At 39.4% G+C, this 26,910-nt stretch overlaps 1 protein-coding gene across 1 annotated transcript in view; it reads right to left on the bottom strand.

The window, feature by feature from the left end:
* Positions 1-766: 766 nt before the first annotated feature.
* Positions 767-26,910, bottom strand: part of COL6A1 (collagen type VI alpha 1 chain) — a 61,614-nt gene continuing 35,470 nt past the window's right edge. Inside the window, exons 19-35 of the mRNA XM_056536524.1 lie at positions 25,342-25,404; positions 23,423-23,485; positions 13,757-13,819; positions 10,975-11,037; positions 9,529-9,579; positions 9,005-9,040; positions 8,835-8,897; positions 8,211-8,276; positions 8,011-8,046; positions 7,625-7,661; positions 5,645-5,653; positions 5,165-5,298; positions 4,397-4,506; positions 3,975-4,158; positions 3,723-3,897; positions 3,600-3,629; positions 767-3,453 (exon numbers count right to left, since the gene is read on the bottom strand). Of these exons, the coding sequence (XP_056392499.1) occupies positions 2,843-3,453; positions 3,600-3,629; positions 3,723-3,897; positions 3,975-4,158; positions 4,397-4,506; positions 5,165-5,298; positions 5,645-5,653; positions 7,625-7,661; positions 8,011-8,046; positions 8,211-8,276; positions 8,835-8,897; positions 9,005-9,040; positions 9,529-9,579; positions 10,975-11,037; positions 13,757-13,819; positions 23,423-23,485; positions 25,342-25,404 (1,794 nt within the window). The 3' untranslated portion in view covers positions 767-2,842. The remainder of the gene's footprint in view (positions 3,454-3,599; positions 3,630-3,722; positions 3,898-3,974; positions 4,159-4,396; positions 4,507-5,164; positions 5,299-5,644; positions 5,654-7,624; positions 7,662-8,010; positions 8,047-8,210; positions 8,277-8,834; positions 8,898-9,004; positions 9,041-9,528; positions 9,580-10,974; positions 11,038-13,756; positions 13,820-23,422; positions 23,486-25,341; positions 25,405-26,910) is intronic.

Below are 26,910 nucleotides of genomic sequence, written 5' to 3'. Positions count from 1 at the left end.
TTCTTAAAGGCTGCAGCCGAAGCAGTAGTGACTGAGTATACCATCAGCTGGAAGGTAGTTAGCCATGGAGAGCCGGCTGTGGCTGTAGAGATAAAGTCAGGTCAATGTAGTAAACCTTTAATGCAGCATTTCCCAACCATCATGCTTCCAGCTGTTGCAAAATTACAACTGGTTGGAGAATACAGCATTAGTGGATGAGGAGCGTAGGGCTCAAACAGGGGCGAGGCTGTATTTAGAACCTGTTGAGAGCTGAGAATTATAGACAGACAAGTACAAGTATCGGATTATAGAGATATGTTTTAAGAATAAACTGAATATATAAGTAATGTGTCAATGTATAGAATAGGTTACCCTAGCATATCAGTGGGTATTACTGTAGGCCCAGGCTCTGTCACAATAAAGAGCCCCATAAGTCCAGCAAAAGAAAATCCCATTAGCTATCAGAGATGTTACTTATGGTTTGAGTCACAAATTGTGTATTAAATTATATAAATGTCCTGGGTATATAATGAGAAGAAACTGATTTGGGATGAAATTAAAGTAGACGTTTACATGGTCTGTTTAGCATAGCTATTTCTCAAGTGGGCCAAGAGCACCCCAGTCCACTATTGGTAATATCCCTGGTGACAATCTATCTTTCTGTTTAGCATGTGAACCCATTCTAGCTATTTTAGACAGAATGTATATTAGCGGCCATCAGTATTTGCATGTTCATTAGTAAATACCTACATCCAATAACTCACAACTGAGACACAATGGTTGTAAAACCCTTTATTCAGAGACCAAAGTGGGCAGAGACTGAAACATAAAGGGGTATTGGAACAGCACTGTGTAGTACAATAACCCCACAGCAAGCGTCACAACCAACAGAACAATGGTCATGAGATATCATGTTCTTCATTTCCCTGAATATAGCACCAACATGAAAAAATATGTTAACCCTTCTCCTTCAGGGTATTTGTATCAGACTCAAAGATAAACTTAAGACTGCACTGAGAACAAATAAGAGTTCTGCAATTCCCTCTTAGGCGGAAGATAAGATGTTCTGGTCCCTGTAACACTTATTTTGCTCTGCTTGTTTTTGCAAAATTAAAATTAAGGAAACATTTACAAAGTATGGCAGTTTATTGGAGCAAAATTCATATTTTCACCTTCTTTTTAAATTTTAGTATTGGATATTTCCCTATATTATTTTCATATGAGTTTCTTCTAACCCAAGAGACACTATTACCATTGTAATGAGTGCAGGGGCATAACTATAGGGGGTGTATTGTTTGCTGTTATGCCAGGGCCCTAGTGCCTAAGGGGGCCTAATGGGAAATCTGACACTTAAGACTACATCTGTACTAAAAATAGGACATGATGGTTGGGAGTCCCATTATATATTTTTCATTGGGGCTCAGGTGAGCCAAGTTATGTCCTCTAGATTTGGAGTAATGGAAAAAGTTTTGATGTTAAGAAGAAAATTACACTCAAGAGAATTGTAAAGATTATAGGGATGTAGAATATGAAATTAAATAAACACGTGGCCCAATCTTCATTGGTCTAATATAGAATTCAGGCAATAAAGTAGATAAGATTTAATTTTTTTTCAATGTAAAAATAAAATGCCTTCACTATCAGTGAAAGTTTAACCTAGTGTCATTACTGCTGTGCATCTCTACAACCTTTCATTACCTTGTCTAACAATCCTATCACCTACATACTCTTTCTTTCAAAATGGATCATAAATCATGATCATCTATGCACAAAGAAGGTCTTAAGAATGTAGCATTTAGGAAACACTAAGGCTGGGTTCACACACAGTATGTTGGTCATCATTTTGTCCAAAATCAGAAGTGGAACCAATAGAGAAAAACTATAATGGATCCACTCCTGGTTTTGGTTAACAATACTGTTCACAATACTATATGTGAACCCAGCCTTAAGCATCAAAGGCTTAGCCTATGATTTGCTGGGTGCATAGCCACCAATATATTTTTACATATTGCTTCCTTCTTTTTGGTTAAAGGCACTCTTTGTGATACATCATACAATCACAGATTATAGTGGTCCTATCTATTTAAAGCAGTGTTTAAATTTTCAGTCCTCATTTTTTTTTAATTGGTAATCTACTAACCTGCAAAAATTTTGAATAAGAGAAAAATTGTGTCTATTTTTAGGATTGGCCTCTAATTCTGCTTAATCTGCAGAGACTTTATCAATGGCCTGTTTCCGATGCCTATAATAATATAGCTGAATTTTAACTTCCCCACAATGGCTGCTAGACCCAAAACACCCACAGCCCTTATAAGCTGAATTTAGTTTATCACAGAACCTTATAGTCATCTAAATTTGTTCTGTGAAATCATATAGGATCTAAGTGTTAGAGCTGTAATGTGGATGCTAAAATGCGGCCATATTATGATCATGTGAACATTTGGATGTACTGCACACATATGAGTGCAGAAATACTTGACACAAAACCCCTGTTGCACACCTCTCATACCTTTTAAAAGATTAGAATGGAAATAGACACATTCAAAATATTTTACATTTTTATAATTATTCTGTTAACACCTGAGATTCCATTTCTCTGGAGTATTAAAATTTGTGGGTGTTTTATTTCATGTCTATGGTGCAAGATTAATCTAAAATATTAAGATTATTTGAAAGTGCCATGAAAATGTTTTATCTGTTCTGAAATGAATTTTCTATAAAAGGTACGAGAGTCTGTGATAGATGGTATAGGATTACAATCTTGAATGTTAATTTGTACCCATTCATCATTTTTAGAGATCACAGTGCATATGGCCGAGTGAAAATTCAGGCCGATTGTGTCACGTAAAGTTGGGCATTAAATTTACTGGGGTTTCAAAGATACCCTGCGGCTCACGGTCTTGAAGAAGACACCACGAAGTAGAGAGGAGTAATCAGGGACTCGGAACAGGTTCCTCTCATTGAAGGCAACTTTAGAATCTGCAGGAGCACCAGTTAGCAGTACTCGTAAATTATCCTCATGGGGCCGACTTCCTACTGACAAAACAGAGATTTCAATTCCTGCAGCTCTTGCGTCTTGCACAGCCTTTAATAAATTGTCCTCTGCTTGGGTATTGCCATCTGAGAACAACAGTAGCTTCTTGCTTGATCCAAGTGCTGCATCTTCACGGAAAAGTTCTGTCACGGCACGCAATGCTGCTCCTACATCTGTGGCGCCGTTGATGAACTTCATCTTATCTATTGCACTCACAACCTCTGTATAGTTGGACAAGAACTGTACTTCAACTTGTTGTTCATTAGGACCACTGTACTGCACCACTGAAAGGCGTACAGAGTCAAATGCTGGCATCTCTGCCTCTAGGAAACGCTGTGCAATACGTCGTACAAAGCCTTTGCTCATTTCAAAGTTTCGGCTTCCAACACTGGTAGAACTATCCACAAGTAGAGTGATGTCAGCAGGAACCTCAAATTTGACTATGGGAAAAAAAGGACATTTTTCAATCAGGGCTTGATCATGATAGGGTGGGCTGTGCTGACCACACATAGAGAGTGCATACTCGTGACACTTCTGTCATTCTGTGCGAATTCTCTATAAGTACATTAAATATAAATTTACTTACTTGCACAAGTGTAATCTGGACACTTCTTTTCTGTAATAAGAACAAATAAAATGTTACCATATTAGGGACATCTTCTATGAGTGTTTTTGTCTAATGGCTTACTGTTTGGCTGTTTTGTATTACCTTTGCATATATGGGCAGTCACATTCTGTAGGAAACCATCTTCTAGCAGCTCTGTGTAACTTGTCCTTTGTAAAGACAGACCCTTTGAGTATGTTGTTCCACCGCATGCAATATCACCCAGTTGGTCAGGGTTTGGAGGAGACTGGAAGATGTCTCCTACTCCAAGAGAAACCACCTGTTGAATGTACAAGATTTGAACACAGTGCCTAAGATAAAATGTGAAAAGTATAGAGAACACAGATGGCTCCTTACCGGAGTAACCTCACACAGGGTATTGAGTGGTGTTTTGTCTCTGAGGATATCAGAGTGACCGTCTGTCAACACTAGGGCCACTCTTTTATCAGATGCAAAACGTTTCAGTAGGTTATCCTTCGTAAAAGCAAGCGCTTCACCTGTCCATGTGCCTCCTGCTATCCATCCCAAGTTCTTTATTGCCCTACAGAAAATAAGTTGTTTAGTTTTAGCAGAAATGCTTATAGGAGAGTAAAAGGCATCTAACCATGTTTTCTGTTGTCATAGGAGGTTAAAAAAACTGAGATTTAGTACATAGGTTCATCATTAACAGTATTGCACTTTACTACCATTGTATTTTGTGTAGTATGCTATGTAAATATTTTAAGTTTCATTGCTTCATATGGACTGTATGAAGTTTATTTATAATGAGTGTTACTCACTCCTTTAGCTGGCCAATGGTGTTAATGTTAGGGTCTCCCATGGCTACGGCTTCTTGAGTATTTCCATGACTGTACTGTACCACACCCACACGGGATTCCCCACTGTCAAACTGTAATGAAAGAAACAAAGAGGATATTGACACTGTCAGCTATGGAAAAGTATGTAATAAACACATGAAATTAAAGACTGTAAAATAGGTAATAGTGAAAATATGGAAACTTTGCTGGTCTAGTATTTTATATTGAAAGCACGGAAATACTGCATAGGTAGATAAAATGAATGTCAAATGAAAATAAACACTTTGACAAGGAGTCGGCCAATTATCACAGTGATTTTAGGTTAAAGGACTTAAAAAAGCTCACAAATTGAATTTGAGACAGGTTTTATGCACATGGTATTATTTTTAGAAGCATTGCAAGAGCACTGCAAAGCTCTCCACACTAGGCTGTAGTCAGTGGTTAAAGCACCTGTGAGCTCATGGTCATGGGATCCCCTTTAAATTTGGAAAGAAATCTCTCACACAAGAACAGATTATGTGCCAAATGAGACATATTGTCTAGGTATTAGAAAAAGGAGTCTGTCTTTTTTTCCCAGGAAGATGGTCACTATTGTCCATTGACTATAGATTTTAAATTAATAAATATGAGCAACAATACCAGATGCAGCTAATAAACAGAAGTAGCGCTGCTTCTACAAAGTAAAACAGGACTTATTTTTCTAAATCTGGACAAATAATAAAGTTTGTATGAAATTGAAATTCTGTGCACCTTGACATGTTCATCTCTTGCCAGTCGATCAATGACCTTTATAATAAATTCCTTGGCTATCTGGAAATTAGAGCTTCCAATACTCTCAGAACTGTCAACAACGAAGAGGACATCGATGGGACCGCACGTGCATTCTGGGGGAGACATTTGGACAGCAAAATGAACATTATTAAAACGCTAAACTGTGATAAGTGAAAGATGGAAAGCGAGCAAAAGTGACCCTCTGCTAGAGAATGGACAGCAGGTGTGAATTCCATTAGGGAACGGGGATATCTTTCTTCATTATGTACAATGTCATAAGAGAAGAGCAGACTAACATATTGAGTCAGAAGGAGGAATCATGCATATGTAGTCAGAATGTTTGAATGTTATTATGATATATCTACAGCACCCACATTTGGGAACATTATAAGGAAAGTATTGATTTATAAGGAAAGTAATAAAAAATAGGGGTGGAATCAGACACCAATGTGTACTTACCACAGCAAGCTGCAAAAGAAAGACATAAAGGTCAGAGACAATGAAAAGCAGCTTCTTGTCATAAACAACTTCAACATCAAAGATCCAGATGAAAATAAACAGTCCTGCCATCACATAGACATGAAGTAAGCACAGCTACATAAGGAGCATGACTCTGTCTACTTCTGAAAGACAGTTCTCACTGAAAACACACAACATCAGAGAGAAAGAACGGACATCTGAGGAACATTATGTAAAGTCAAAGAACCCTAATATTGCTTTTAACTAAATATGTCCAATGTCATTTTGATTATGACATCTATCATCCTGTTACAATTTTAGAGTTTAGCAATATGCTTTGTGTGCCTCTAGTCAGAGTTTTTTGATTGCTACTTTTATTTGGCAGATTAATACTGACCGCTGGTTTTGGCACACTCGATATCAGTCACTTAAATATGACCCGGAGATACCAAAGTTAAAAGCCAAAGAACATAAGAACTATTATTGGTAAGTTGGTAAGTCTCCCAGTACACTACTCCTTGCTTAACGTCTGGAAATCACTTTAACTCCTGATAAGAATGGGCGCAAACTATAATACATTATACTGTATCCCACAATGCAGAATATATTTATATAAAGTGGCCCTCCAGAAAATATATATATATAAATTCCCCTCCTGGCATTAGTAGGGTGAGAGTAAATGGCTGTCCTGCTCCCCTTCATACCAGGTCAAGTTACCTGCTGAATACAAATCCATAAGTGGATTTCATATTACAAAATTGTAAAGGTAACTTCTGGTTCACACACTATGAGAGCAGCAGGGATGTAGCATTGTATATAAGAAACTGAGCTGCCCTGTAAGAAGGGAAGCAGCCCGGCTGTTTACCCTCACCAAACTAATGCCACAAGGAGAAAAAAATTATTTTTACAGACATCATCAAAGGGGTTCTCCGCCGTAAACTTCTTATCCCCTATTCCGTGTTCGTGACATCATGCCACGCCCCCTCCATTCATGTCTATGGGGGGGGGGGGGGCATGACGGCTAGTATATAGCTGTCATGCCTCCTCCCATAGACGTAATTGGAAGGGGCGTTGGCAGCCGGCATCGTCAGTCGTCAGGCACAGATTAGAGTTTGCTCTGCGCACCAAATGACAGGGGTGGCGCAGCAGAGATTGCGGGGGTCCCCAGTGACGGGACCCCCGTTATCTAACATCTTATCCCCCTATCCTTTGGATAGGGGATAAGATGTTTACAGCAGAGTACCCCTTTAAGGCTTGAGAATTTAAAAACATTTTTATATCATCATGGTCTATGAGAGTGTTTGGTGCTTAGATCTATTCTGTGCTGCAAATAAGGCATCCATGAGACCAGAACAAGTACTTGCTATATATATATATATATATATATATATATATATATATATATATATATATTCGACATGCAGCTTCTGTAGCCAATTACATAACACAAAAGCAACTCATATAATCATGTCATTGGCTAAGGCCAGGACTTTCCTAGGTTGGACTACTACATGCCTAATTTGCATTGGCAGCAGAAAATATTATAGAACACATATAACTCTCCAAGGAAACAGGCAGTGTTGATCCCCACACAAAGCAGCGGCTGACACGTCCCCTCCATGTATCTCTATGGGAGAGCTGGAGATAACCAAATGCTGTATCTCCGGCTCTCCCATAGCATTACATGAAGGGGGCATGTCAGCCGCGGTGGTCGATATACCCCATTCCCGGGGTGCCGTGCAGGAGATCCCAGGGGATCCAACTGCTGGCTCATTTGGATAGGGGATAAATTGTCCTGCACGATAGTACTCCTTTAAATTTGCTAACAGTAGGCTAAGACAGCATACATAAAGTATATACCATTGCTTTAGGAGACATAACCACCATTCTCGAGACACTATTTTTTCAATAATAATTCACATGATTTTTTATTTGAGATTTAAGATTAGGACATGCACTTAAAGAACATTTAATACTTACAGCACATTTTCATGATGATGTCCAGAATTTCACACTCCTGCGGATATAACAATAAAATGTGAGTAAATGTATAAAGCAGGCATCCAGTAAAAAATCTCTACCCCTGGATCACTTCCAGCCTCTGAATTTAGATGCAGCATTAGTCACTGGAATATATGTTTCATACGTTTTACCATTTTTTGTATGGAGTCTCCTAATGCCAACAACTGGCACAGTGTTGCTGGCATAACAAAGTATGCATGCCAAGTCAGGGTGGCTGTTGCAAGTTACTGGAAGTATGGTTACCGCAGCCAGTAGTCACACAATCTGTACTGGATAAATCATTGACCAGAGAAACATAGATAAAAGACATAGCAGCAAGAATGAAAGAGTAAACCATGACTTACATCTGGGCCTGGTGGTCCTAGAGGTCCAGGAGGTCCCTACAATGAAAGAGATTTGAAAATAAGGAAAATAGAAGCAACATCAACCTTATGAAAATATTTACAGCAGTAGATGTCAAAAAGAGCTCAACAACATTGAAAAGTTTGAGAAGAAAGAAATTTCCATCAAGGAAAATAAACACACACAAATAATTGTAGCTTACCGGTGGTCCCTCTGGGCCTCTGTACCCTTTTGCTCCCTTGGGACCTACTGCACCTGGTACAAGATTCTGAAATAAGGAAATAAAAAATGTATTCATTGTTATGGTAAAATAATACATTCAATTCAGGACAAATGCTTATTTGCTTTCTCCCTTTGTGTTGTATATTGGGAATTGACAACAGCGGGAACATTATCAAGTTTATAAAATCTGTTTACTATACCATATTAGTGAATTATGAGTTAGTAGACAGTGTCTTCTACCCAGTGTCCTCAGCTCACAGCCATAATGGAAATCAGCAACCAAAAGAAAGTGTTTGGTTCTGGAGGACCTGACCTGTCCTGCATAACACAGACAACCTATTGATCTGAATGGGGACACCAGAGGAGGTCGCATCAGAGGGGACACTTTGTGATCACCTTCTTCTCAGGGGACCATTATAACATCAACCAAATTGGAACACCATGATGCAAATACTGTGGGTTGGCAGTGACAACTAGATATTATTCTTTATAAATTGGAAATATAAAAATATATATTTTAATTGGAACAAGATTACAATGCTTCTAAATAAGTTCTAAACAGACACCATTGTAGAGTTATAAATTGATATGTCTTCATACTCACATCATCACCAGGATCACCAGGATCTCCCTCATCTCCTTTAGGTCCAGGATACCCCTTTGTTCCCTACAAGAGATGTAACCAAGTGTTTGGGTATTAAAGGCTTGGTTACCCAGAACAACCTTCAAATATAAAACACGAGCATAGAGTGACAACTAAATGCATTAGCTTACATTTGTGCCACGATCTCCTCGAGCTCCAGGGTATCCCTAGAAAAGATATTATATCATTATTAAAGAATCTCTTTATTTCATACATTACATTGTTCCTTTATACAAATCAATGTCAAGTTCTTGTCTTAAAATTGGTCTATAAGGTGTTCAAAGTTGGGAGTAAGACTAGCTGACTGCCAGCGTACTCTGGTGGCCTAGTTAGAATGGAAAACGTAATTTTTTTTTATCCACAGAACAGGTAATATCCACAGCCAATAACATTGAGAGTTCTGATGATTTTCAAATCTGCACCATGTGAATTACAATTTGTTGCAGATTTGTACTGTGGGCTTCTTCATCTTAACCTCCATTCCTTTTTCGTAGCAGGGAAAAATGCATAAAAAATATGAATGTTACACATGTATATTCTGCTGACGATGTGCTATGGATTTGCATTGACATCCACTGCAGAAATTTTCTGTCCTTTAGATTTATCTTGGGGCTATGGAATCATCCATCCAGAGAAATGGGAGAGATAAACTTACCTGAAAACCTGGGAAACCATCTGTTCCATTTCCTGGGAGGCCATCTTCACCCTATGGACAAAATCTATTAGTGTATAATAATAATATAATTTAGCCCAAAAATGCATTATTAGCCCAGATGAGGACTCGCCATGGAGCAATGATCATGGTCAGAGGTCCCCACCCTTTCGCAGGTTGTAAGATACTTTTAACAACAAAATATCATGTTGGGCCACACTGAATAATAAAAGAGTAAAAGACTATTAAAGATGTAAAAAATTGATTGGCTGGCTATTTTTACCCCACTAACAATCTCTAGATGTAGCCAGGTGAAGCCAAAATCTCCATCCAGCCACAGGAGATGGCACCTTAGACTTAGAATGGAGCCATCTCTTGCAACTAAGTTAACGTAGGAGGTATGTTGGCACTTCCGTGAAATCCGCAGTGGTGCACGATGTAGGGTCAAGTATCTAGTAATAAAGATGGTACCCAGCACTTACCAATTTGGCGTATTCCAGGATTTTTTTTTATTTGACTATGCTACAGGGGCTGTAAAGTTAGTGTAGTTCATAATATAGTGTCTGTACCTGTGTGTGATGGTTTTCTCACAATTCTTCTGTGATTTTTTTCAGATTTTTCCCAGGGTACAATGGAGCCAAAACCTGACCTCACCAGTCAGCTGATGACAGAAAGCCTGTCTGCTTCAATGGGTGGAGGGATCGCTTGGTGGGAGAGAGATCAATCTGCAACTAATGCAACATATGTAGGCACCCTGATTGAAAAACCACAGGTTTTTTAAATGGATTCAGCTAATTTATTTTTAAAAGGGGGGGGGGGGTGGCTGATGTGTGGTTGGGAGGAAAATTGAATTATGGGATTTGTAGGCAAGGAAGAAAACTCAAACAGGAAATACTAGTTCACAAAAAGCTACAGTATTATGGTAATCTCACAACATAGCCATTTAGCCACAAGACAAGAGCAGACTCTTCCTAAGCATGTCCATTACTGTCTGACAGGTACGTACTAAAATCACCTTATGGTGGATAACCCCTTTAAGATTTATTAAGCCATAACACGGTACAGGAGGGACTCGTTTCAGCGTAGAAGCCTTACTCAGCTGTCTGCCTAAGTGCTGGATAACATCTTTATTACTATCTCTTGCAACTAGACAGAGATTGCAGCTTCACTTGGCTAGAGATTAGTATGGGTGTGTGGCAATGAAGAAAGCTGAACCACCAAGTAAAAGAGGAAACACCATCTGCAGAACGTAAAGCTTGGGAGCCAAACAATGTATCATTTTTCATGTTTAAACATGAACATAGTTATGCTAAAAGTAATAGAATCCTTATTAATTTGTATTAAACACTTTCCATATTATATTATTTTTCGCTATTTTTAGGTACAATATTGGTTAATAGTAATCAAACAACACAGCTCTTACTTGTAAAATTAACCATTTCCTCTTACCCTCTCGCCTGCCACTCCTTGCTCTCCGGGTAATCCTTTTGGTCCTCTTGGTCCTTTAGCCCCCTTAAGCAATAAAATCATAAAGCCAAAAATAAGAAGAAATGAAAGGAAAAAACAGGATTTATAGCTAATGGAAAACAGAGGAAACACAGGAAACAGCTGCAGATGATTGTAGTTTAATACACATGCTGGAGAGTCCAGTGGGAATCAGAAGCAGCTCATGAAGTCTCATTCTGGACAAATGTCCCTAGAATCCTGGCTCCAATCACAAGATGGGGGAGACACAGCAGGTAACATACCACTACATATGGCATCGAGTCATTGTTATTACAAAACTGGGTCTAGTTGCTTCTATTTTTCAGCACAATACAATGCAGGAACCATACGTTTCTAATATTTTCTTCAAAGTGTAAACCGTGTCTGCACATGGTAGACATTTTGTGGGCGAAGATGGTGTTCAAAGTAATGCAAGCTGTGAATTCCATAGGGAATGGTCACAACATAATTTTGCTAGTATATAGTACAGAACATAGTGATGACAGGCAATACAGCCATTCTTCTAATATTTAGGTCACTGAGAGCAGTGCCATGCCGCGCCCTCTGTCCACCAGCCGCTAAGCGACAATTGTCTGCAAAGTAAAGGCAGAAAGCTGTCAATGAGTGGCTGGTGGGAGTGGCACCTTAAAAGCATCAAGGGCTACTGAGTGCGCACTCATAATGAGGAGGACAAAGATAAGACAAGCACAAGCTGTTTTACACAGTGTAAGTAATGCATTGTTGTATTTAGCTTCTCTCTCTTGAGTTTATGCTACCCTTATATAGGGGGCCATAAAACAAGTGACCAAGGCTTTTTAATGGTAGGGTCACACATACCACATAAGCAGCATATTTCACAATGTCAATGTGCGCTGACATGTGATCCAGTTTCCAAACCTTACTGCACACACTGGCCGTGATTTACTAGGAGCGTTGTGTAGTTTTCTTTGTGGGTTTTAATTCCCTACAATTTTTTTCCACATTATTTTACTAAGGTTTCCCTACATTTTACACTTTTCCCTAAGTTTTGCTTTTTTTTCACACATGCTCTGATCTGTGGGGTTTTCCTCAACTCAAATCCACCACATTTTCTGTGGAAACCTTACTAAATAAGTTTTGGTGAAAATATTGGGGACACACACCCTTTTCCAACATCTTGGCCACCTTTGGGTTTTCTCAGTAAAATGGAGAGTTGATCGGGTTTTATTCAATTCTGGCGCAAATTCTGGTGCTCTGCTGAGGATGCAATATGTAAAATTTATTAAGAAGTGAAATGTTTTTTGGGCCTATTTTTCACAGCTGTTGAACAAGAGTAGATTTTTTGCTTGACTTAAACCAATTTCTGGCATAAATCATACTAAATCTGCTGGACCATGGGAGGCCTCATCCCCCTCTCTTTAAGCCACACCCACTAAAAAAAGTGTCAAGAGCAATTCAAAAGGAAAACGTTTGAAAGAAATGTTTGCACAAAATTGTGCTTTTTTTTTAAAACTGGTATAAAAGCCTTGTTGAAGTCGACCCTTAAATACTAAGCTTAGATGATGGCTTACCATTTTACCATTGAGTTTTTAAAATGTTTCAACATCTAAAGTGTACACATGATTATCTCTGGTGATAATCCTCTGGTGATAATGCCCTTTATAGTGTAGTATTTCTTGAGCTACTAGCCCAATTTATTCAATGTATTATTCATATGATTCTGAGGACATTGGAGTAACGTCATCATTCAGGGCATATTTATTTGTCGTTGTTTTGATATTGTTATGTATGTATACTTAAATACAGATAGCTGTCACTGATAGGGGTAACCACTTGACTATTTAGCCCAGAATGAGCAGAGATTTACTAAAATAAGTTATCCTGGAACACGTTCCATAAAACTATATATATTAATCTGCCCAGTTCCTTCTTCTTTATAACATAGAAACATAGAATGTGTCGGCAGATAAGAACCATTTGGCCCATCTAGTCTGCCCAATAATCTGAATACTATGAATAGTCCCTGACCCTATCTTATATGAAGGATAGCCTTATGCATATCCCATGCATGTTTAAACTCCTTCACTGTATTTGCAGCAACCACTTCTGCAGGAAGGCTATTCCATGCATCCACTACTCTCTCAGTAAAGTAATACTTCCTGATATTACTTTTAATCCTTTGCCCCTCTAATTTAAAACTATGTCCTCTTGTGGTAGTTTTTCTTCTTTTAAATATGCTCTCCTCCTGCAAATTGAATTGCATTTTCTAAGTAAGAGATTTCCTTTAAATCTGGAAAAATGACAGACAAACAAAGCGACGGCATGACAAAAAGTTAACCGGGAACAATAATTTAGAAGAGTTTAAACTTTTAACATATTTTCTATTCATTTTGACACAGTCAAGGATATGACTAAGATAAACAGTTTCAAATAGATCAAATCATGTGACTATTTTAATCGCTCTAAAGTAGCAGGGTAAACTATAGTTTCTAAAAACTTTAATTTATATAATAAAGTATACACAGCAATCTTTATAATTTACAGGCGATCCCTTGGTATAAGCATTAGGATCCTGCAAAGTTAATTCTCTGATTGGTGACACTGATTATATCAGGGTGTTATTTTTATTTTTTTTATACAATAAACATATATATCAGATAACTACCCTACAACACAGTTATATGTTAATCATGTTCATGATTAAGTCATCACACTGTTAATTGACTAACTATTGTTGTGCCATGTGAACATTCTGCACTATACATACCTCAGGACCGCTAGCTCCTTCATCCCCTCTGTATCCTTTTGGTCCTTGTGGCCCTGCTTCACCCTACAAAGCAATAATGCACAAATGTTATTAGAAAAGACACTATCATTAAATTTAAAGAACAGAACTATTGTAGAGAGTGTAATATGACTCTGGTAAAAAGGAAAACCACAAGTCAAATTGATAAGATTAGGATAGGAAATTCTTATGATTCTCTAAGCTTATCTAAAGTTTGACAGAACACTCTAGGAGCAGCACATAAAAGATCAAAAGGGCAATGTTAGTGAAATCCATAGTAAAAAGAAAACGTTATAAATAGTTATACAGAAAAATCAGTGTCCTTGATAGACATGAAAGTACTTTGTGAAGTTTTGTAAGCATTGCTTGAGATAGATAAACACCCCGACTGTGCTATCCATATCAGAATGTATACAAATGCAATAGTCACATTTCTGAAAAAAACATATAAAAATCCATATATGGAAAATACAAAAAATCCAAGGAACAATGACTCATCTAAAAGACATCTAGTACTAGGGACTTCCAAAAGATCTTCCAATGAAGAAATTCAGAACACTTAAATCATTAACTCTTTGTATTCACCTCTAATACATTTATACAGAGGGATTAGGTCTCCTCAAATCTTCTAGCACCAAAAGAATTTACCTCTAATTTGATCATCTTTCTGGCTACTATAGTCCCCCCTTTTTGTTCATTAATGCCCCTTTCACACTGCCATTAGGACACAGCAGTGTGACAGCCATCAGAGAACGACGGGGAGAATAGCTGGAGAAAAATACAGTAAGCACCGTCTTTTTCTCCCGCTATTCTGCTACAAAACAACGGCACCCGACAAACCCCAATGACTATAAAGGAATCCATTGGGACCTGTTGTTGCCCGTTGTGCCCCGTCCAGATAACGACCGTTAATGTAAAAAAAAAAAAAAACAGAACTTAACGGCTGTTCTCGACAGGGCGAAAAGGTAGTGTCAAAGTAGCCTAAGGTTTTCCAATTCTCAATCTGCTACAACTCTATGGTCAGTGTGCACTATGTTTCCCCTTTTTCCCCCACTTTTTATAGTGAATTTTTATTTATTTCCCTCATATGCATGAATGTGTTTATCCATGTCATGAAATGTTGGTGGTTTTCATGAATTTAACCTCTGTGATAAAGGTGAAAAATCACAACCTGAAAATATGCCAGAAACAATGTGAACCATTTCATAGATCACTTATATTGAGAAAAACAATTAAACCATGGCCAGTTTTGGGAAAAATAGCTGAAAATGGTGAAGATGGGGAAAAACTAGGACATTAATAAATAGAGTTAAATGAATTTTACCTAATGGTACATGAGGCCCTATATGTTACCTATACATTAGCATATAGTACTGTACACAATACTCTATATGTGGTCTGATTTGATGTATGCTATCATCTAATTTGACTTGGCAGCAGCTGCCTGACACTGGTTGCTGCACTTAAGCTTATTATCCACTTATATGCCCAGGTTCTTTTTCATGTTAGTTTTAAGTATTTTCTTTTCACATTTAGTATGTAATGTTAACATTTGGTTTCCCATCCAAACTGCATAACCGCTGTGTGGCATCCCAGAGTATACTATGTACTTCATCAAGTAGTCATCAATCTTCTAGGCACCATTTTAATATGTTTATAACAGCAATTTGTGTGTCCACACCATGTTCTTCACTTAGTTCATGACATCCAGAGTATAGAAAAAAAAATTGCCCTACTCATTACTGATTCTAGAAAAATTTCTCCCCCTGAATCAGTTATGTCACATATCTAGGGCAGAAGAAACATTTAGAGAAATATATGTTAATGATAAAAGCAGGTGGTCCTGCTCCTGGCACCCCCCACCATCACATCATTTACAATTAGCAAACAGAAAAGATGAAAGCAATAGATGAAAGGTGTAAGTATGTAGTATGTAAAAAACTACTGTAATACCCCTTAGATAGTGATAACGCCTATGGTATAAGGTGAACTCCCAACTGACTACAAAACCAACAATGTAAAAACAAAGAATTTTATTGGTATACATTAAAACCAAATCACTTAAGAGAGAGGAGGAAACAACATTAAAAAAATTGCGGCATCACCGGACAACCTGCATGACGCAAGATGGTAATCCTGGGTTACTATTCATCCTATACTAATACAAAGTGCAATAAAATGCGTATATGGTAACGTAGGTGCATATAAGTGCAGACAAGTAAAGTGCCGTATGCTAACAATTGTGAATATGAAACAAGAACAACTGTGTAGCAGCATGTAATACCCACAAGTCCACAAAAGGGAGTATAGTGCAGGAGCCAGGATGTCGCCACTCCAACGCGTGTTTTGACCATTGACCGGGAGTGGCTACATCCCAGACCTCCAGACCTTATATACACATAAGAATGAGGAACAAAAAGTTTACCTGGTCAGATAGCATAACTATTTATACCTGCTCTGTGGCAGTGCATGGCGCATGTACGTCGCTGACGTCACTTCCCCCAGCGTCCGAGATAATTTAATAGACTATGGCATATGGGTTAGTGCTGCAGATTCTTCTTTACCAGGCCCTGCCCCATACATGTACTAACAGCTCTGCCTGATACTGCATGTAGCTTAATCCCAATAACACCCGCTACAATAGGTACAGAAAAGATCTTGCCTGAGTGTTTGGTTTTTCTCAGTCAACTTATCATTGGAGATGTCTGGAGTTAAACTGATATTGAAGGCCCAGCCTAAAGCTAGGCCACCAGTCAGAGGCGTAACTTGGAGCTTCTGGGCACTGATTCAAAATCTGCAACAGGGGCCCCAGTGCCAATTCTAATACTGGTTTCTTATGGGGCAGATGTGCTTTGGAACCCGTGTAGGCAGATGTGCTTTTGGGCTCCTGCCACCAGTGTTAAAATCCCAGAAAACCTCTTTTTAATGTTTGTGACATATTTCTTAAAATGTAGCAGAGCATTTGATAAATTACTGCTCTGACATGTCGTAAGTGTTCTCCACTTTTGTAAAAAAAAAAAAATCTTGGTGAACTTTTATCATACTTTAGAAAAATGGTGCAAATGATAATCTTGTTATACAACATGTACTAAATGTATCCCGGACTAGCACCAATATACTGGTAAAATAGTGGCGTTCATGTACAGTTGTGATGATGAGGTTGCATAAGGGAAGTTTGCTATAAGTAGTGCCAAACTTATTGTGCAGTGTGCACCATCTTGGTATCCTTTTGTGAAATTTAAACTAATTTAGGCCCCGTTCAAAAATGAGCCCTTAAACCATTTATTTTATCATTAAGAAGCTGTGGTGTTCGATCTGAAACCTACTAAAGAGTTGTCTAAAGAGTATAAACGTTTGTGGGATATATATATTGTGTATTTCAGGTACTGGAGACATTTGCACTTTATTTCATGCTTACACCAAGGTCTTACAGAGCGCAGAGGGTTAATATTGCTCAAATTGATGAATCTAATCTACACAGCTGAATAGTAATTTGGTCACATGTCATTTCCTAACCAATAATTGCAAGAGAAAGTCCCTAGCCCTGTTCTACCTAGTTCTGACCTTTGCTAGAGCCACATATCTCTCAGCCCAGCCAATGCTGGGAAAACAAGAGGAGTCTGGCAATCGGCCTAGCCAGAACCACATTTGTGTCCCTCAGCTACTTTCCTGAGGGGACAAAGTATAGTGGTCCTATGTTTGCTAATGATAGTCATATATTCACTTGTCTAGTCTACAATTTTGTTGCTGTTCCTGATCTCTGTTCCAGTCTATGCTATGAGAATATGTTCTACTAAATTTCAGCCCCAAGAGGGAGAATTAAAGGGGTACATTTTTTTTAATCAACTGGTGCCAGAATGTTAAACTGATTTTTAAATTACTTCTATTTAAAAATCTTAGTCCTTTTAATGCTCATGAGCTGCTGTATGCTCCACAGGAAGTTCTTTTCTTTTTGAATTTCTTTTCTGTCTGACCACAGTGCTCTCTGCTGACACCTCTGTCTGTCTCAGGAACTGTACAAAGTAGGAGCAAATCCCCATAGCAAACCTCTCCTGCTCTGGACAGTTCCTTACATGGACAGAGGTGTCAGCCGAGAGCACTGTGGTCAGACAGAAAAGAAATGTAAAAAGAAAATACCTTTGTGTCATAAAGCAGCTGATAAGTACGGGAAGGATTTAGATTCTTAAATAGAAGTAATTTACAAATTTGTTCCGGCACCAATTGATTTAAAAAAAAAAAAAAAAAAAAAAAAGGTTTTCATCGGAGTACCCCTTTAAGGTCTTGTCAAGAAAAGTTGCACATAGGCCCCTCTGACACTGATCTTTATTCTGAGCCAAATGAATGGGTCAGTGCTGTTTATCTGTCAAACCAGCTGGACTTCTCTGGATGTCATTTTCATGTGTGTCATGTCAGATTAACAATAAAGAGTGAGTAAAGTGGATTCCTATTTTGCACCTTGCACCAGAGTAAACCAAATGGTGAAGTTCCTCCTTCAGCAGTTTCAAACTATTGGATTGAAAAATTGAGATTGTCTACTGCACACTTTTAAGTAGACACTTCATGTAGAGTACATCAAGTTTCCTAAATGTATCAACAACGCTAAAGAAGCATTAAATAAAGGGACAGTGACCAAATCTGTATCTAACAAAGCTGTACCAAAGTAACTGTATTTTCACTGAAAATTGCAAAAGGAGTTTAGTAAGTTGATTCACAGAATAATAGCATTAAAAGTGTCATTCCTGCATTCCTATGCTTTTTACGTGGAAACAGCTTCACTAGTAAAAAGTTTGTGGGTCAAAAGATCAACAACGAGTTAGTACCATTCTGCTACATGACGTACTGCACCCGGCATAACCCTCATTATCACCCCTGGTGCCTACCCCAATGCTAGTTCTCCATTCTAATCCTGGCACTCCCTTTTTGAAAAACATGCAAACAAGCTGAAAGGACCCCAAGAGTGCAGCGAAATGCTGCATCAATGCATTTCTGCACCTAAATTGTGCATAGAATTGTTGCTGATTTCAATGGGGATTATGCAAATTATATTTAGTACAAGTCTATGGGACTTCTGGTAATTTTGTATATCGCTTATTTTAGTGGTTAAAAGTTAAAATGAAAGGAACAGTGCCTGGAGCTGTGCACCTTTTTCAAATCAGAGGTACCCTTTAACATTCAGTTTGATGTTCCTGTCCCATAAGTAAATTATCTGAGTAGAAGCTTTAAGGAATCACGGGATTAAACTTGGCGCTGACCGGAATAGAAGGAACAGAAGTCGCGGCACTTCAAATAGGTGACTTTATTCAGACCAAGATGCAACGTGTTTTGCTTGAAGAAGCTGCGCATGCCTGAAAAAGCTACGCATGTGCAGCGAAACGCATTGCATCTTAGTCAGAATAAAGTCACCTATTTGAAGTACTACGACTCCTGTTCCTTCTATCCCGGTCAGTGCTAAGTTTAATCCTGTGATTCCTTGAAGCTTCTACTCAGATCTGTTCCATTTCACGCATTAGGAAGGCTGCAGACGGGACATTGTGCCATAACACATGTTATCCATTGTTGTGTATGCAGGTACCCAACCAGTAGCGGTAAGCGGCTGCACACCCCTCCCCCACCCCCGGCTCATCATTATATCAGTGATACTCCACTATGGAGCGCCTTTGCTTTTTTCTCTACATAAGTAAATTATAACAGAGTAAGTCGCCCCAACCAGAACTAAGCAATATCAGTAATACTGTAATGCTAATACCAAAAAGCTAACACCAAAGTAGCTCACATAGTTTCCCATAGATAGTGCAGTGCCCATAAAATAGTGCTAATCACCCCTATCCATTGCGTAAATAGTGTTCTATTAAGATAGAAAAGTCAATTACAGCTTTATATGTTTCCAGTGCCAGACGTACCTGTCTCCCAACACCCTGGAGACTCGCCCCCACCAGGTCTCTCTCAAAAATTTTATTTGCTAAATTCCCCTTTAACCCACTACAGTTTGATTGTACGCCTTTTCTCTAAGACTGTTACAAGAAAAAGGGTTTACAGTGGCAAAAACAGCAGCATAAATGGAGCTGAGTTGAAGTAAGAGTAGAATCAGAATAATACATAAACAGTATATGTCTCCAGTTCCACTTGGATAGAAAACACATACCCTCTTTGTTATTATAATGGAAAACCTCCAATTCTTTACTCAGAACAGTCTTCAGCCACGTCTGACATATTTTTTGCCTAATTTCTCCTCCATCTTTGCTACTACATTTTGTTTAATTTTTTTCTGCCAATGGTCAAATAAAATAACCATCACATAAAATAGAAAAAAAAATATTTGGATGGAAATAAGGTAGTAGGCAAAGTATTCCTAAAGACATATCCACATGTTACAGTAGTGTTCCACTGTACGCATATAAAAAACTGTTAATATATTGCAAAGGGCTAGCTTTCTTTACAACACCAGGTATGAAAGGCCCAAGAAAATGAAAAGTGTTGTAAAATGGAAGTTCTATTTTTTTTTATTTGTGTTTTTGAGAAAAAAAATTATATTGCTTTTTTTTATCTTTAAACTTATGAATTAATGTGAATGTCCCTCTTTTAACGCTGTGGGGTGATTTACTAGAACTGGTGTTTTACAGGCCTGTCTTTAGTAAGCTTAGTAAAGTTCTGGGCTTTTAATAAATCAGACATTGTTGCCGCTGTCCCACATGTAGCACTCTGAAATTTACACCAGCTCCGAGCTGGTAAACATTTCAGTTACAATATACCTCAGTTTTCTGGTGTGTAATGAATTAGGAGTTTATATTAGGCCATTCCCCTTAAAAACAGTTGCCACGGATGTAGAATGGCACAAAGTTGCACATATTTTTGTGTGCAAAAATGTGTGCCTTTTTTACACCTAAAAAGCAGGTGTAGGAGTTTAATAAATCACCCTGTATGTCTATTTAGGTCCAACTTTTTATCATCTGACAGAGTTCTAAATTCCCTACAAAGTAAAAAGACAATATTCTGGTTTCTTGAATCTACAGGGTCACATGACCCTCTTCCTATTGAAAAAATAAAAGTTGTATTAAAAATGGCCGACTTCAAAATGGCCGCCATGGTCAACACCCATCTTGAAAAGTTTCCCCCCCCCCCACATATACTAATGTGCCACAAACAGGAAGCAAATATCACCAACCATTCCCATTTTATTAAGGTGTATCCATATAAATGGCCCACCCTGTACTATTAGAGGGAGCTTCAATTGACCATTTAATGTATAGTAAAATCGGAAAAAAATATTTTTGTTTGGTGTAAATAAAAAACAATTTTGCACAGCACACTTTATGGTTAAACTGACATGTTATCTTTATTCTGTGGTTCAGTGTGATTACAAGCATACCCAATTTAAATTACCTAAAGTTTTTATTGGTTTGGCCCAATTTTGGGGTAGACATTTTTTATTACATTTTATTACAATTTTTTTCTGGGATGTGATGTGACCAAATATCGTCAATTGTAGCATTTGTTTTATTTATTTATTTATAAATGTTTTGTATGCGATATAACGTGCATGAGATTTCTGCTATGGGACATTTATAAGCAATCATTTGATTGCTTATACAGCTTAATGCAGTGATATAGCATTGAGCTGTGAAACCAGCACTCTACTGGCAATGCATGACAGAGGCAGACTGCATTAGTAGAATAAACTACAATGCAATCATGGGGTGCTGATCAGTTAACATGTAAGCCACGGTAACCGATCAGCACTCCGTGGCGATATGACACAACTTTCAGACAGTCCCCTAAATATCACAATCACTATTTATTCTGCAGCATTTAGGTAGTTGGCAGACTGGCATTAGTGTGATCGCTGTTGTTGGTTATCAGAGGCAGGTGTTAGCTGCAGATAGCAGCAGGCACCAGCCATGTATGCACATCTTGAACCCCTTTCAGTCTTCCTCATACAACTGCCGATGTATATAGCCATATGGGGTTAAGCAAAAAATAAAAATGTTCAGCACTTAAGTCATGTTTCTCTTAAGTCATGCAATTCATGTATGCAGGGACAAGCCTAGAAATTTGGCGGCACAAATGTAGCAAAACAGGAAAGAGACAGAAACAGCAAGTACTCTCGGAAATTAAAAAGCTTACGGTAATTGTATCCAGATATAAAAAGTCTATATAGAGAACCCAGTACATTGATTTAAGTGTTATGTATGTTCTTATTCATAGCCTTTTAAGATTTGAGACAAGATTAACAGCAAACTGACCATGGTCCCTGTATGGACCTACTGATAAATACCATGCTTACTGGCCCATCAAATATTTATTCACAAATATCTGTCCAAAACAGCAATAGCCAATAAACTTCTGCTGATAGTATCCCTGTATTATGGGTCAACAAATCAAGACATACACATCTTAAAGGAATTGTCCAGTGTAGCATTTATTTTTATTTACTTTTCCCCAATCCCTCACCACTGCTTTTGCATTGCTCATCGCGACCCTGTTGATCTCCCCTTACAAACTGTTCCAAACGCTGGAGTCGGCGCCAGGAGCTTGTGATGTCATAGCCCCGCCCCCTCACAATGTCACGCCCTGCCCCCTCAATCCGAATCTATGGGAGGGGTGATGGCTGTCATGCCCCCTCCCAAAGACTTGCATTGAGGGGGTGGGACGTGATGTCATGAGGGGGTGGGGCTATGACGTCACAAGCTCCTGGCACCGGCTCCAAACACTGAGCAGTGGAGTAGCCCTTTAATGCTCCCATACACACAGGAAATGGAATGAAATGGACTGAGTCGTTATTTTGTGTGTTGATTAGATGAGGGATGAAGAAGTGGAAATCAGGGACTGAGCGAATATTTGTTCAACAATGGTAAGCAATTGTGGATGCAAGTAATCCTATTTCTTACCCAGACTGGGTTTTTTCCAGTAGGTAATCCATGTACTAATTAGAAATAAACTGCTTCATGTTTTAAAGGGGCACTCCGCCCCTAGATATCTTATCCCTTATCCATAGGACAGGGCATAAGATGTCTGATTGCGGGGGTCCGGCGTTTGTTTAGAGTGTTGGGTGCATCGCCGAAGGCTCGTGACGTCACGGCCGCGCCAACTCAATGCAAGTCTATGGGAAGAGGCGTGATGGATGTCACACTTCCTCCCATTGACTTGCACTGTGGGGGCATGGCCGTGATGTCACAAGCCTCTTCCTCGAAACACCAGTCATCCACCGGATGTCTTGGGTGCCTCAGCCGAGAGCGCGGGGGTTCCCAACGGCGGGACCGCCGCAATCAGACATCTTATCGCCATCCTTTGGATAGGGGATAAGATGTCTATGGGCGGAGTCCCCCTTTAAGTGAACCTATCATTTAAAAAAAAGAAATTCACATACATACATACATGTCACAGCGACATGTCAAATGTTTTCATTGCATGCTTCTCACTTGTTGTTATGATTGTTGTCAGCACTGAGACCCCAACAGATCAAAACTTTTGACATATCTCTGTAACATGTCCAAAGTTTTTTTTTTTTTATTACAGGTGCAGTTTAAAGCTATTCCTGAGAACAAATACATATGAGCATCCCACTGTACAGTTTGGAAATACTGTAAAGTAGGCTCTACAACAGATTCAGATTTAAGAAAAATCATAACACTAGAAATCATCGATTCTTACTGGATCACCGGGTGGACCAACAGGTCCATCTCGACCTTGGTCTCCTGCTTGGCCTGGATCTCCCTAGAAACAGAGGTGAAAAAACAGTAAGTGATTAAATATACAACTAAAAATACAATTAAATATAACAGATGTATAATAAAATAGTAAAACTGTAGCTTCAAACTCATGTGAAATGCATTAATTATTGCTAAAAACCTTAAATAAGCAGTACATATTTTTAGGCCAGGAGCAGTTTTCAGCTTTGCTGTATAGACTGGGACATATTTAACAGTGTTATCACATATAATTAGCGTGTGGGATTGAATGATAAAAGGCTGTCGAAGGCCTGGGTAGGCAGGGCAGTAACAACATATATGAATATATGGATAGATAGATAGATAGATCAATACATATTTATGTAATTTCCCCAGACACTCCATGGTCTTTGAGGTAGGTGCTTTACTCTATCTCTGCCTGGAAACTGTAGTAGTCTATTGAGACTTTCTGACCATTAAAGAAGTTATCCAGGAATAGAAAAACAGAGCTAATTTCTTTCAAGAACCACTCTCTGTCTGTCTCCAGTTTGGGTGTGGTTCTGCAGCTCTGTTTCAATAAAGTAAATGGAGCCAAGTTGTAATACCACATACAACCTAGGGATAGACGTGAAGCTGTTTTTGGGTTATCTATTGCTGGATAACCCATTTAACCCCCATTAATTCATTGTACACTCTGCTGCACAGTCTGTACAGAAACTGCAAGAAGGGAATGTGCGTCTTCAATATGGCGACGCCCAGGGAAGTTTTAAAAATGCAAAATAAATTAAAACACAATATAAACACATAGGAAAAAATATTTATCAAAACCTGTGGAGAGAAACAGTTGAACAATTGCCCATAGCAGCCAGATTGCTTCTTTTATTTTTATAAATGGGCATCTGCAAAATAACACACGTGATCTGATTGGTTGCTATGAGCAAGTGGGCAACTTTTTCTTTGCCCAAGTTTTGATAAATTTCCCCTATAACTTCTCTTCTACTGACTATTAACTTAAAGGAGTTCTGTAGTGAAAAATAACTTACCCTATCCAAAGGATAGAGGATAAGTTATAGATTGCGGTGGGTCCGAGCGCTGGGATGCCCCGCGATCTCCTGAACAGGGCCCCGGCAGTATGCTGGAAGAGGGCAAGCCGACCCCTGCATGGAGCGCTGGCAGACACGCCCCCCCATGTATACCACAGAGATACACATGGAGGGGGTGTGTCGGCTGCGGCTTTCTGCAGGGTCTGAATGGCCGACTGCCAGGGCCCCGTTCAGGAGCAAACCCCCCCCCCCCCCCCCCCCGTGAGCTATAACTTATAGGGGATAAGTTATTTTTCGCCGCACTACTTCTTTAAAGGGGTTCTCCGGTGCTTACACATCTTATCCCCTATCCGAAGGATAGGGGATAAGATGCCTGATCGCGGGGGTCCCACAGCTGGGGACCCCCGTTATCATGCATGCGGCACCCCGTTTGTAATCAGTCCCCAGAGCGTGTTCGCTCCGGGTCTGATTGCGGTCGACCGCAGGGCCGGCGGCATGTGACTGATTACAAACGGGGTGCCGCGTGCATGATCACGGGCGTCCCCAGCTACGGGACCCCCGCGATCAGGCATCGCATCCCCTATCCTTTGGATAGGGGATAAGATGTGTAAGCACCGGAGTACCCCTTTAACTGTCCGCATTTAGTTATTGCTGAGATACATATTCACCACTTTCCTAAAAAAAATGTATGCTTCTCTTAGCCATGTTCCTTTTTTTTTAACATTTTTAAAGCTGCCAGTAGGTATTGGTGTCTAAAACATACAATACATTTGGCACATGCCATATAATCTATAGTTTCAGCACAATGTATAACAAAATTCTTTTGCATGTTGCTTAAAACATTTTCCTAAATATCTACCTTATCTCCTCTGGCTCCTCGTGCACCAGATAACCCAGGAGGACCACGTTCTCCTTGACCCCCCTATAAAGAAAAGAAGAAAACAGTGTGAATCATTTCATGTATAGTTTATATACGCACAAACAACTGTTATCATACAAGAGAATCTAATAAAAAGTTTACTATAAATGACTCAGGAATACCTAAGAGGCCCATTATTTTGTGCAGCCTGCAGCATGTCCAGCTCTGTGATACCGAACATGTGCGCCAACGGTAAGGCTATGTTCACACATCGGAATTTCCGTGCGGAATTCTGCTTGGAATTCTGCAAGGAAATTCCGCTGCAGCAGAGTCCTGCTGAATTCAACGGGATTCAGCTGCCCTTTGGACACAGCAGAATTTCCATGCCAGATGCTTCCGGCATGGAAATTCCGGATTCTGTGTCCACAGAAATAATGAACCTGTTCATTCCTTCTGTGGACTCTGTACGGATTGCACAGCCATCTATGAGACAGCGCTTTCCTGTGCGGTCCCGCAGTCTCTGGAATTTATGCATGGAGATATTCCACGTACAGTTTATTAGCTCTATTATACCTTCCCAGTTAAATAGCAGGTTGTTGGCAAAGTACTTTACATAAAACAAGGCATAGGGAGAGGAAAGGACACCCCAACAGTTTCTGATTTTGTAGCATGTACAGGAAGAGCTCATCCTGCAGGCTGGAATTAATATTTTGTATGCTTTCCTGTGGAGAATAATTTCACTATACATTGACAATGACCTGAATTCTTTAAGAATATATCCGCCTCAAAAATGTTGCAGTGTACACTGTGCAGTGGAATCCCATTGCCATCAATGGGATTCTGCTGCACCAAAATTTACGGATGGAAATTCTGTAGTGTGAACCATGCCTTAGAGAAACACATTTTCCCCTTATCCACCCGCAGTTTAATGTTAAAGGACAACTGCAGCGGAATTACACTTATCCCCTATCCACAGAATAGGGGATAAGTGTTTGATCGCGGGGGTCCGACCGCTGGGACCCCCCTCGATCTCCCTAACAGGGCGCCGGCATTAGCGCCCATGGTGACGTAGCGTCGACCTAGAGGTCGACGGTGACGCCCCGTCTCCTCCCCGTCCCCATACAGTTCTATGGGGGATGCGGGGAGGCACGAATGCTGCCTCCCCGCCTCTCCCATAGAGATGTATGGAGGAGGCGTGCCGGCCGCAACGTCATGCTGCGGCTGGCACACCCCCTGCACGGGAGAGCCACGGCCCCGTACAGGAGATCGCCGGGGGCCCCAGCGTTCGGACCCCCGCGATCAAACACTTATCCCCTATCTTGAGGATAGGGGATAAGTGTTTGTACCGCTGCAGATGTCCTTTAATTCTGGTATGAGTTGACACCCTGAATGATATGAAAAGGACTGGATGCTTTATACTGTAGCATTATAACTTTTATGTCCTTTCAGGTGACTATTAAGCATGAGCTGCCTTGTTGTGCACTATTTCTGTTCATTATATAACTTGTATATGGCATTTTTCAGTAGATTTATGCTCTGAAGGTTTCATTTATAATTTTCAGCTCTCCT

This window comes from Hyla sarda, chromosome 8, assembly GCF_029499605.1.
Source record: "Hyla sarda isolate aHylSar1 chromosome 8, aHylSar1.hap1, whole genome shotgun sequence".
Classification (NCBI taxonomy): domain Eukaryota; kingdom Metazoa; phylum Chordata; class Amphibia; order Anura; family Hylidae; genus Hyla; species Hyla sarda.
The sequence above is the reverse complement of the archived record's forward strand: the minus strand, read 5'-3'. Positions and strand labels throughout refer to the sequence as shown.